The sequence below is a fragment of the Ovis aries genome, chromosome 11 (genome assembly GCF_016772045.2).
Source record: "Ovis aries strain OAR_USU_Benz2616 breed Rambouillet chromosome 11, ARS-UI_Ramb_v3.0, whole genome shotgun sequence".
In the NCBI taxonomy this organism is placed as follows: domain Eukaryota; kingdom Metazoa; phylum Chordata; class Mammalia; order Artiodactyla; family Bovidae; genus Ovis; species Ovis aries.
The window spans coordinates 62268517-62280411 of record NC_056064.1 but is presented as its reverse complement, the minus strand read 5'-3'; the positions used below and the strand labels follow the sequence as shown (position 1 = coordinate 62280411).

Sequence of the window (11895 nt, the reverse complement as noted above, 5' to 3'; positions counted from 1 at the left end):
CCTGTGGTTGGAGTCACATCCTCCTGTCCAGCTCCTCTAGGCATAAACCTCACACCTGGGGACAGTAATCCTCTATTTCTCATTCATTCAGGAATCTGAAGGGGAAAGGAGGTTGGTTACTGGACTTGTCAGAAGCCCAACAGGCAGCTTAGCGCCCCTAAAGCTGTGGCTCTCTCTGGCCGGACGTATGCTGCAGGTTCTGAAGATGGACCTGGCTTGCTCAGCTCTCAGATGTCCACATCACACAAGGGTGGCCTGCCCCTCTTCTGTGAACAGGCAGCTCCATGGACCCACCCAGGAGCCTAGACCCAGCTGGTGGGGACAGAGAGGTGGCCGGTGGCCCGGACAAGAAGCAGAGAAACTGGCCTTGGCCAGCACAGGATCCACCCTGCTCTCCCCTTCTTTTCAGGGGTCTCCCAGACCCAAGGACACTGACTGCCCACAAGGACTTGAAGGGAGCTCTTGCCCTCCCCGCCCAACATCAAGAGGAGAATGTTTTAAAAATGTTTTTATTTAATTAAAAAAAAGACAGAACTAACAACCCCAAACCAGTAGTAAGTACAGGATTCACAGGTGTGTAACTGGCGAGACACAAGGGCAGGATGGAAGGGTGGAGGGCACGGGGCGTTGGGGGGACAGGCACGGGCCGCCCAGAGCCCCTGGGCACAGGGATGGGCGGGCTTCAATGGGGGGTGACTGGCGCCCGGGCAGGGGTGGCGGCGGGGGGGGGAAGGGGGAGAAAGGCTGTGACGACCAGAGGCGCTGAGGTGTTCTGCTCCCTGCTCTCTGTCCCTCTGATCCCTTTCCTGGTCCCGAGAGTGGGCCCCATGTTCTCTGCTGGGACAGGGTGAGAGGTAGGATTCATTGGAACACAGCTTTCTCCATGAGATGATGGATGCTCCCAGGAAGGCAGGAGGAAGTGGCCGACATGGAAGGAAGGACAAGGCTGCCTGCTTTTCGAGGTGACCTTGCTGGGGGACGGGCCCCCAGATCTCGCCCCGTCCTTCCAGCCTGGTGAGATGGTGTCAGGGCCTGGAGAAGGAGGAGGGACAGGGTGGGGGCCGGCCGCACATGCTTGGACGGAGCACACAGAGCCAACCTTGACACGGGGAAGGGTTTCGAGCAAGCGGAGGGGCCCTGGCACGCAGCCACCGGGGCGGGCCAGGTGGGGCACCCTCTGGGGCGGCAGAGGAGAGCAGTGACTGTGACCCGGACTGAACTCCTGGGCCTAGTCCACCCCGGGGGTCCATGAGCAGGTGGCTGAGGTAAGAGTTTGCTCGTCACTTCTAAGTACGACAGCTACTGGGATCACGGCAACTGCTCTAGAGCCATCGCCAAGTTTCAAAAAGTAAGAAAGGGTTTGTCGTTAGAAAGCCCACATTTGTATAAAAGAGGGTTGGCTCCAGAAAGCGATCCTCTGAGACCGACAGGCTTCCAGGTTCTCTGCTCGCTTCTAGGGGAGAAACTGCTAGAAAAACACCAGCCGTGGAACCTGCCAGCCTCCCTTCCTGGGGCCAGGACGTCCACTCAGTGCTGCTCCCCCACTTCCTCACCGACGCTTTCGGGTGGTGGCAGAGTGAGCGAGTTGTGGGGGGGGCGGGCAGGGGCTGCTGCTGCTTTTCAAGAGGGAATGAGTGTCCTGGCTTTTCTGATGAGTGGCCACCTGGGAAATGGGGCTTTTCCTCTCTGTTCACCCTCGGGTCTCCCCTTCTTGCACAAAGTCCAGGCTCCTGTTGCCAACCCCTGGGAGGAGGGTCTATCCCTCCCAGCATGACCCCTAGGAGGGACAGTGCTGCTCCTCAGGCCAGCGGGCAGGGGTGGGAAGGGACACAGTAAGAGGCCGCTCAGCCACCTTTCCTCTGACCGTAGAACCTTCCAGACTCTGAAGTACAGTTAGCGTATTCTACCCTTTCTGTGAGCAGAAACCTCCAGAAGTGAAGAGGAAAGCCTTTAACTTACGCCCAGCCCCCCACCTTCAGATACCTCCACAGGCCTCGGAGACCCCAGGCCGAGGGCAGCACAAAGGCCAAAGCACCAGGTGGTCACAGGCTCTGTCCTTAGGATCGCGGCCATCTCAACAGCTGGCGGCTGCCAGAGACAGACAGACAGACAGACAGAGAGGCAGGGACAAGCTTCAGCTCCCTCGCCTCTGGCTCACAGACACGGGAACCTCACGTCCAAAAGCAGCTGGCCAGCGACCAAAGGCTCCAGGGGGCCAGGACGCTGGGCAGGGAGGGGGGCCCGGAACGCTGCTCTTCAGGCAGGATTTGGTCCCAAGAGGAGATAATGGCTCGGTTTTGTTTCCCAGGTGGGTTCAGCCATGCTGCCTCCGGAGTGCTCTGGGGCCTCCTGGGAGCTTTTGGGACCCCCGGCATCAAACGCAACATTTGGGGATAAAGTCAGCCATTTTGCTTCCAGTTCCTGTTTCCCCGGGGCTTTGCTCTAAGCCAGCCCTCCAAGCATTTGGGGACCCGGGAGGGTGGGGTTTGGCTTTAGTCTGTCCTCGGTCCGTCCTAGGTGGGGGGATCAGAGGCCCCGGGGGGTCCAGGCAGCCGATCTGGGGAGAGGCTGGCACGGACAGGCCGGGCAGGGCTCACACGGGCGTGGTCCTCCGGCTCAGCATGCTGAGGTCCTGCTGGAAGAAGCCGTGCACCTGCAGGAAGCCAGCATCCTGGTCCGGGCTGTAGCTGGAGGCCGTGGTCACCTTGAGGGGCTCCCTGGACAGCGTGTACATGGACAGCTCGCCCATGGGGATGGCCCCGGTGATCTTCAGCCCCACCGGCGACGCATCCCTGGAAGGCGAGGCCTCCGTGGACCTGGAGCTGGACCGCGAGCGCCGGCGCCGGTACCGGTAGCTCGGCATCCTGGCGTAGGGCGACGAGGAGGGGGCCTTGAGGAACTCACGTCTGGTCTTAAACCGCAGCTCCTTGTTCTTCTCAATGTAAATGTTTACCGCCAGGACGCCCACGGTCTCGGCCACAATGAACGACAGGGCTCCGAAGTAAAAAGACCAGCCATAGTTGTAATGGTTTTTTTTGTCTTCGTCGCGCTTGTCACTGGGGTCGCCCGTGTTGCTGGAAATGTAGACGATGATGCCGATGATATTACTGAGGCCTGAAAGCGGATCCGGAGAGGGGGCGGGAGCGAGAGGTTAGACCCTCAGCGGGGGCGGGGTGAGGAGAGGAGGGCGGGGCAAGTGGGCGGAACAGGGATTGGTGGACGGGGCATGGGCTGGTGTGTGGGGCAGGGAGATGGGCGGAGCAGGGGCTGGTGGGCGGGGCAGGTAGGCGGAGCAAGGATAGGTGGGCGGGGTAAGTGCTATGGGCGGAGCAAGGTGCAGGTGGCCACTCCCCTGTGTGGTATGTCTTTGTTCTGGTTGCTAATTTTTAAGTGCTGGGGCTGCTGCTAAGTCACTTCAGTCGTGTCCGACTCTGTGTGACCCCATAGACGGCAGCCCACCAGGCTCCCCGGTCCCTAGGATTCTCCAGGCAAGAGCACTGGAGTGGGTGGCCATTTCCTTCTCCAATGCATGAAAATGAAAAGTGAAAGTGAAGTCGCTCAGTCGTGTCCGACTCTTCGAGACCCCATGGACTGCAGCCCACCAGGCTCCTCCGTCCATGGGAGTTTCCAGGCAAGAGTACTGGAGTGGGGTGCCATCGCCTTCTCCGTAAAAGTAGTTAATTTTGAATGAGTAATAAAGTACAGTTTTGGTGAATAATAAAACACAGGCTCTGAGCTACCCAGTTCCTCCCCTGAAGGCAGCTATTGTCTTGTTTCTTCTGTCCTTTCTATATCCATAGTCAGTCCTTCTTCCCTCTCTGTCTCTCTCTTCCATTTTTTTCTTTGCAGAATACTCTTTGGCCCCTTGCCTTTTCACTTAACAGTTCCCCCAGGAGGCGGGGCCCTGACAGGGCAGTCCTCTTCTTCCTCTCCCAGCCTTTGGACCTTACTTGTCCTGAGGATCATTGTCCACCTGGAATTATTCATGGGCCTGTCTCACCTCGCTGCTGGCCCCTGCACGTGACTCTGTGCCCACAGTCAGAGCCCAGGATCCTGGGGATAAACGGGAATGGACGAGAATCCCCTTCTTGCCTGCCGTGGCCCTTGTTCTTTGTGGCTGCCTGTCCTCTCCACTCTGGCAGGACCTGTGTTTTCAGCTGACTGTCTCGGGACTCCGTCTCTGCGGGCCCTCTGGTGACTAGCAGCATCTGGAGATGCCTTTGAAGCGGTTCCTCCTGGGGGCACAGGCCGAGGGCACCTCGCTTTTGAGGCCGACAGCCCTGGGCTCAGCCATGACTTTGGCAGTGTGTGACTTCAGGAAAGCCACCTGGCCACCGCCGGCCTCCTCAGGGGCTGGGGTGATAGGCCGGCCTACAGAGCACCTGGCACTTGTGTTCGTGGGAGTCTTTCCTTCGTCCTCGGCGAAGGAGAGGGGACAGTGTTCAAACGCCGCAGCAGGGACTTCTTTAGGGCCCAACCTTGAGAAACCTGACTGCTTCAAGGAGGAGGCAGAAGGTTCATGCCCTCCTGCCTCCTCCCTGTCCTGGGCCATGGTGAGGAGAAGAGGCGCCGACTTCTGAGGAGACCTAAACACAGGCTCTGCTTCCCAACATGGGTGTACACCCATACACACACACACACACACACCCCACATGCTATACACACACACACACACCCTCAGACACACATACATACACATGCTCCTCACACACACACATTCCTCCTCAGACACACACATATGCTCCACACACACACACATCCCCACTCAGATACACACACACACACACACACACACACACTCCTCTTCAGATACACACACATGCTTCACACACACACATTCCCTTTCAGAAATAAACACACATATACACGCTCCACATACACATCCCCCCTCAGACACACACACACACATCCCCCCTCACACACACACACACATTCCTCCCTCACACACACACACACACACACATCGCCCCCCCACACACATCCCCCCTCACACACACACACACACACATCCCCCCTCACACACACACACACATTCCTCCCTCACACACACACACACATTCCTCCCTCACACACACACACACAGACACATCGCCCCCCACACACACACACATCCCCCCTCACACACACACACACATCCCCCCTCACACACACACACCCTCACACACACACACACATTCCTCCCTCACACACACACACACACACATCGCCCCCCCACACACACACATCCCCCCTCACACACACACATGCCCCCTCACACACACACACACACACATCCCCCCTCACACACACATATGCTCCACACACACACATCCCCACTCAGATACACACACACACACACACACACACACACTCCTCTTCAGATACACACACATGCTTCACACACACACATCCCTGCTCAGATACACACACGCACATGCTTCTCACACACACATTCCCTTTCAGAAATAAACACACATATACACGCTCCACATACACATCCCCCCTCACACACACACACACACACATCCCCCCTCACACACACACACCCTCACACACACACACACATTCCTCCCTCACACACACACACACACACACACATCCCCCCTCAGATACACACACACACACACACTTCTCTTCAGATACACACACATGCTTCACACACACACATTCCCTTTCAGAAATAAACACACATATACACGCTCCACATACACATCCCCCCTCACACACACACACATCCCCCCTCACACACACACACATTCCTCCCTCACACACACACACACAGACACATCGCCCCCCACACACACACACATCCCCCCTCACACACACACACAGACATTCCCCCCTCACACACACACACATTCCTCCCTCACACACACACACACAGACACATCGCCCCCCCCACACACACACCCCCCCTCACACACACACATCCCCCCTCACACACACATCCTCCCTCACACACACACACACACATCCTCCCTCACACACACACACATCCCCCCTCACACACACACACATCCCCCCTCACACACACACACCCCTCACACACACACATCCCCCTCACACACACACACACACACACACACCCCCACACACACACACACACACACACACCCCCCCTCACACACACACACACACACACACGCTCAGATACACACGCGTGCAGTTACTGCCCTGGAAGGAGACAGAGCCTGAAGTAGGGGCACAGGAAGAGCACAAGATGGCAGCCGGGAGCCGTGGCCAAGGGCTTCTGAGCCCGACCCTGAACTGCGCTGGCCCCAGCTCTGAAAGAGAAGCGAAAGGCACCTTCTGTCTCCAAGAGAAGCCATGGGAGGCAGTGGGGGTGAGGATGACCACTGGGCCCTGTATGGGCCAGTCACCTGGCGAGGCCCCGTGGGCGCAGGGAAGGAGGCATGGCTGCCGGAGCCTGGCGTTCTCACTGCCTCTCTCTGGGCACCTCAGCCGACTCAGGGTTCAGCGGCCGGGTGCAGGGAGCGGACGGGCCTGGGCCGAGTTGGGCCTCGCGCTCACTGTTCCCCTGTGCCGCTCCTCCTCATCAGGCTGGTAGAAGACAAAAGGTTCTTTGCAAGGAAAACACCACTGTTAGGACAGTGCCAGGAGCTGCGATGACAATTTAGGGAAGTTTCTGCACTTCCTTACATTTCTGGCATCGATCTGCTGGAACTAGGCCAAGAAATCAGGTGTCCTGTTCCAACAAGCAGCCCTGGGACCTTGGCTGGACCGTTCTCCTCACTCCTGGGGGCCTCCTGGAGGCCGGAGGAGGTCATGGCTGAGCTGAGCCCCTCAGACGCGGCCTCGCTGCCCACACCAGCACCTCAGGCCTGCTGGGCTCTCCACTGGACGGGGTCTTCTCCACGTCTGCAGCGTCGGGGCGTGCAGTGTGCTGTCTGCAGCCGGGCTCAGACGAGCGAGTGTGAAGCCATTGTGGAGCCGCCGGGAAGGGAGTGGTGTCTCTCGGCCAGGAGACGCGGGCAGTAAGGATGGGCGGGGGAGGCTTCATCCCTAACCCTGACCCCTCGCCTCCTCACTCACCCTGCCTAGGCAGGCTGACTTCTCTGCTGCTGCACCCTCCCTGGCCGTGTGCCCTTCACCTGTCTTTACGTGGACAGCTCCTTCAGGGCCTGGCTTCTGAGAGTCCTTCTGAGTCCCTCCCTGATCCCCGCCTCAGCCAGGCTCCCCCGAGACAGGCTTGTATGGCACCCCTTTGTGGCATTTTCATACCTGGACTAGCTATTATTATTTCTAATTGAGGTGGAGTTCATAGAACATAAAACTAATCCTTTAAAGTGCACACTTCAATGCCATCTAGTACGACCACCACCTGTATCTAGTTCCTGATCATTTTATCACCCCAGAAGGAGGCCTGATACCCACTGGGCTTCTGCTCCCCATCCCCTGCCCGCCCCCCTGGACTGCTGAGGTGAGTCACCGCAGGGATCCTACCGTCCGCCTGCCTGCTCCCCCCACCCCCGGGGGAGCGCTGGGTGCAGCAGGGACCCGAGCGGACAGCTCACCTGCGGCCACGAAGAGGATGCCGGCGCTGAGCACGATGTTGTTCTTGCGGCTGTAGAACCTGCCGGCGCCGATGCAGAGCCCGCCCAGCAGGAGCAGGATGGTGCTCAGGATGGGGAAGACGCTGGAGGCACGCACGATGCCTGGCCGGCAGAGACAGGGCGGAGAGGCCGTGAGACCGACCCTCCTTACGGGCCCGCCTAGGGGGCACGGGGGAGCCCCCTGACCTTGAAGGTTCCCCTCTGGCCCCGTAGACCCGAGGTAGGGAGGGAGTGGCTGGTGAGGGGGCAGGCTGGACCAGCAAGTGATGCCCCTGGCACGGTCACTCCCCCCTGTGCCGAGTGGCCTGGAGTCACCTCTGCCCGGGTCTCTCTTAGCCTTTCCCTGGGTGTGGGTCACACTTCTGCCAGCCAGACAGGAGGAGAGCCCCTCAGTGCCCCCAGGGAGGCCACTGGGAAGCTGTGGGAGGACCCCTCACAGATTCCTCTTTTGGGGCAGTTTATTATGGCAGCCTTAGGAGAAGAATACGCTGCCTTGTCAAGGTTGTGTGAGAATCTGTGGAATAAGATACACAGAGCACTTGGCCCTATGTCGGCTCCCGGAGGGCCTGGCTGGGAGGAAGGGCAGGGGTGGGGGGAAACAGAGCCCGGAGCTCGCCTCCCAGCCCGGTGCAAAGGCCGGCCCATGGGACTGGAGTGCTGGAAGGGCTCCCTCGCGAGCCAGCTGAGGGGGTTTGGTGCTCTCAGCCTCTGAAGGCAGCGCTTGTCTCCCTGTTTGTAAGCCCACCAGTGCATGCCCTGCTGCACAGAGAGGGGTTTGTGTGGGGCATCAAATGAGGCTCTTCTTCCCGCACTGCCCCCACCCCCAGCCTTCTTGCAGCCGCCGCCCTGGGGGAGGTTTCCTGTGGGCCTCTGAAACGCTCCTCTGACGTGCGCTGCCAGCACGGGGGCCGGGGCCCTCTCAAGGCCTTGGTCCTGCGGTGGGTCCGAGGGGCTGGAGGCGGGGAAGTCTGGAGCCTCTAAGGTCGCCTGGGTCCGCCAGGCCCAGAGCCGTTGTGCGCCCTGCCTGCCTGTCGTGTGAGGGCCATCCCTCACCACCTGCGCTTGTCTGGAGCGCTGGACATGCGGGCGCCAACCGAGCGGCAGGCCGGGTCTTGCACAGAGCAGGGCTGATGCCACCCCACTCCTGGCCACATCCAGCCCTGGCAAGGATCTGCGTCTGCCCAGAGGCACACCGTGGGCTCTGGCAGCCCCGACACCAGCGCTTTGAGGTTAGCACAGAAACCCTCCACCGAGCCTAAAACGCGGAGCCTGGGAAAGGGGGGGCCAGGCCCAAGGCAAGGGGGACAGGGACTCCAGAGGCCAGTTGGGCTGGCGGGAGAGAAATGGCAGGGAGTCAGGGAACACAGGCCGGCTGGCCGCAGTGCCCAGGGCCTTGGCCTGCCCTGGAACATTTCCTACTTCCTCTGCCTACGTCTTCCTTAGACTGCTTCCTAAGCTTACAGTTATCTGCTCTCTGGAGCTCAACTTCAGGGCCAGCTCTCGTTGTTTCTGCAGCTTTTGAGGGGAGCACCAGTCCCTTGATGGAGATCAGCTCTGCCCTCTCCACTCCACCAAAACTCGAGGTCACAGTCCTGGAGGCAGCACCCTTCTCTTCCTTGGGCTCCTCAATGAACCCACTGGTCTCCCCACAGCGCACGGTGGAGGAAGCATTTCCTTCTCAGGCTGTTAGCTTCCATCGCTGACGTGCCCTCATTTCATTTGGGAAACCATTTCTGGGTGCTCCCAGCCTCACACCTGGCCCTGGGCACCCTGAGGGGCTTGTGGGCAGTGAGCCTGGTGCCGGGCACCCCGGGGGGCTTGTGGCCAGTGAGACTGGCCCCGGGCACCCCAGGGAGCTTGCAGGCAGTGAGCTTGGCCCCGGGCACCCTGGGGGGCTTGCAGGCAGTGAGCCTGGCTCCGGGCACCCCAGAGGGCTTGTGGGCAGTGAGACTGGCCCTGAGCACCCCAGGGGGCTTGTGGGCAGTGAGACTGGCACCAGGTACCCCAAAGGGCTTGTAGGCAGTGAGCCTGGTGCCAGGCACCCCAGGGGGCTTGCAGGCAGTGTGAGCCTAGCCCTGGGCACCCCGGGGGCTTGCGGGCAGTGTGAGCCTGGCCCTGGGCACCCCGGGGGGTTGCGGGCAGTGCGAGCCTGGCCCTGGGCACCCCGGGGGGTTGCGGGCAGTGCGAGCCTGGCCCTGGGCACCCCGGGGGGTTGCGGGCAGTGTGAGCCTGAGGCCGGGGAGTGAGTGGGCAGTGAGAGGGCAGCACAGGCTCAGTTTGCTGCTCCTGGGCCTCGGCCACCTTTCTCCCTTCTGCCTTGGGCCTTGGGCGGCTGACACCAGGGCCCGGATCACTGGGGCCCCTTCACTCTGGCTTTGGAGACATTACTGCCCTGGCTTCCTCCTGAGGACAAGGACGGGGCTGAGGAGGCTGTGTCCCTTTGTCAAGCCACAGCTCCTTCCTGGCGGCCCGGGCCTCACAGCTCCTCCGGTGCAGGAGCCTGTACCTGCCTCTGTTGCCCGCGCAGGCCAAGGGCCAGGGGTCCTTCCGCTGCGCCCGCCTGTGTGCTCACTGCCCCTGCCCCACCCCTGCACATCTCTGTAGTCAGTCCTCCACCAAACGCTCTGCCTTCCTCCTGTCTGAGCATCTCCTCTGCTCTGGCAGGGACCCCAGAAAGCCACGCATCTGACCTCTGGGCTGACCTGTCTTGGGGCCCATCCAGAGATGCTAGCCCTCTGGGGACCAGGGTGGGGGCAGGGCAGGAGGTAAAGAGGAAGAGCCAGGGCCAGTTAACCTCAAGTTCAAGCGGGAAGTGGGAGGGAACGGATGCTTCTCTGGTGCCCCCTTCCCCACAGTCCCAATGCCCAGCAGTGGAGCAGATCTGCCCCCAGAGCCTTGGGAACCGTCTGCCTGCCCTGGTGGGCTCTGAGTCAGGGCTGAGTGCCAGTGACCACCCTGGATGGCTGTGCAGCCCGCATGCCGCGCAGCTCATGGTGTTACTCGCGCCACGGTCCACGCCAGGGCCATCCCCTAGCTGTGCAGTGCGCAACCTGCGCAACCCTCTGTGGCAGCCCCGCGGAAGGCACGTGCTCGGGTCAGCACTGACCCCCAGGAAGCAGAGAGAGAAGACAGGCTGGAGGAAGAGCAGAAGGGGGGGTGGAGGGATAGGAGGCAGATCCGGAGACATGGTTTCCGGTCCTGGCTCTGGACTCCATGGGAACCACGTGCTGTTCTCTTTCACGAGATGACTCAGAACCAGTCCTTTCTCTTAGAAAAAACAGTCCATAAGCAGGTGCAGAGTGGATTGTGTTCCCTCTGTGGACGCTGGTATCGATTCTCCATAAATGAAGCCAGCCCCGCTCCCGGGGGAGCAGATGGAAGCAGCTCTGCGTGTGTCTGGGCTGATGTGGAAGGGGAGAGTGACTTCAAAACCAGGCTGTTTCTCCGTTTCCAGGCTCCTCCCCTGGGAGAGGCTCCACCCTTCCCCCCAGGGAGGTGGCCAAAGCCCGGGGAGGAGATCTGGATTTGGGGTGTGGGGCTGGGTTTGTCCTCTGACTTCTGGTTCCAGTTTGGGGGCCAGCCCCGTCTCAGGACCTGGGCAGGGGGCTCAGGGGCAGAGCTGGGGGCTCCACCAGTGGGTGCTGGAGAGACTTGAGGCCCATGGACCCAAGGCTGGTCCTACAGGCCTCCTGGCACCCGCCAGCTGTCTCAGTGTGCGATTTAATCTGACTTGTCAAGAGTAGATTGCTGGGTAAGGGTGGGGAGAAGCAGGCAGGCCCAGTGCTGGCTGGGCGGTATCCTTGGGGTGTCTCAGCCCCCGGGGATGCTGGGCCTGGGCAAGCCAATGTCTCTAACGTCCTTGCCTCAGAACCAGCTGTTGTGATCAGCTCCTCTGAAGACAGCAACCTGTAGCAGCCCCGGGCAGCGGGACGCCCCACCCTCCTCCCCTCTTGCCAGCCCCGACCTGGTGCGTCCTCCCAGCCAGTAACGGCACAGGGGTGACCAGCATGTCACAGACCTAACCACACGCCATCCTCTGCAGCCAGCATCCTGAGCTGGGGGGAGCGTCGGGAGCACCAGAGACCGGCCCCTCTGCCCTCATGGGCCCGCCCCTCCTCCAGCGCCTGCCTGCCTCCCGCCCCTGCCGCGCGCCCGGGGGGCAGGGCCCTGGCACTCACGGAGGAGGTACTCCGAGCCGTCGTGGTCGTAACCGTTGTCCTCTGGGAAGTGGTTGATCCGGAAGCAGTGTCCTTTGTGGATCCCTGGAGGAGCGGAGGAAAAGCGCTGTGTGAGTGTCCCAAGGGCTCTGCTCACCCAGACTTGCATGCTGTGTGTGCCCGGC

At 60.7% G+C, this 11895-nt stretch overlaps 1 protein-coding gene across 2 annotated transcripts in view; it reads right to left on the bottom strand.

Moving 5' to 3' along the window:
- Positions 1-493: 493 nt before the first annotated feature.
- Positions 494-11895, bottom strand: part of CACNG4 (calcium voltage-gated channel auxiliary subunit gamma 4) — a 51688-nt gene continuing 40286 nt past the window's right edge. Inside the window, exons 2-5 of one of the 2 annotated variants that reach the window (XR_003590592.3) lie at positions 11732-11815; positions 7515-7655; positions 1984-3114; positions 494-1032 (exon numbers count right to left, since the gene is read on the bottom strand). Coding sequence is in view for 1 of the 2 variants with exons in the window: in XM_027973970.3 (XP_027829771.1) it covers positions 2594-3114; positions 7515-7655; positions 11732-11815 (746 nt within the window). In the remaining variant the exon portion in view is untranslated. Of the gene's footprint in view, positions 3115-7514; positions 7656-11731; positions 11816-11895 lie in introns of both variants that reach the window. The other variant, XM_027973970.3, reaches the window with a different exon arrangement.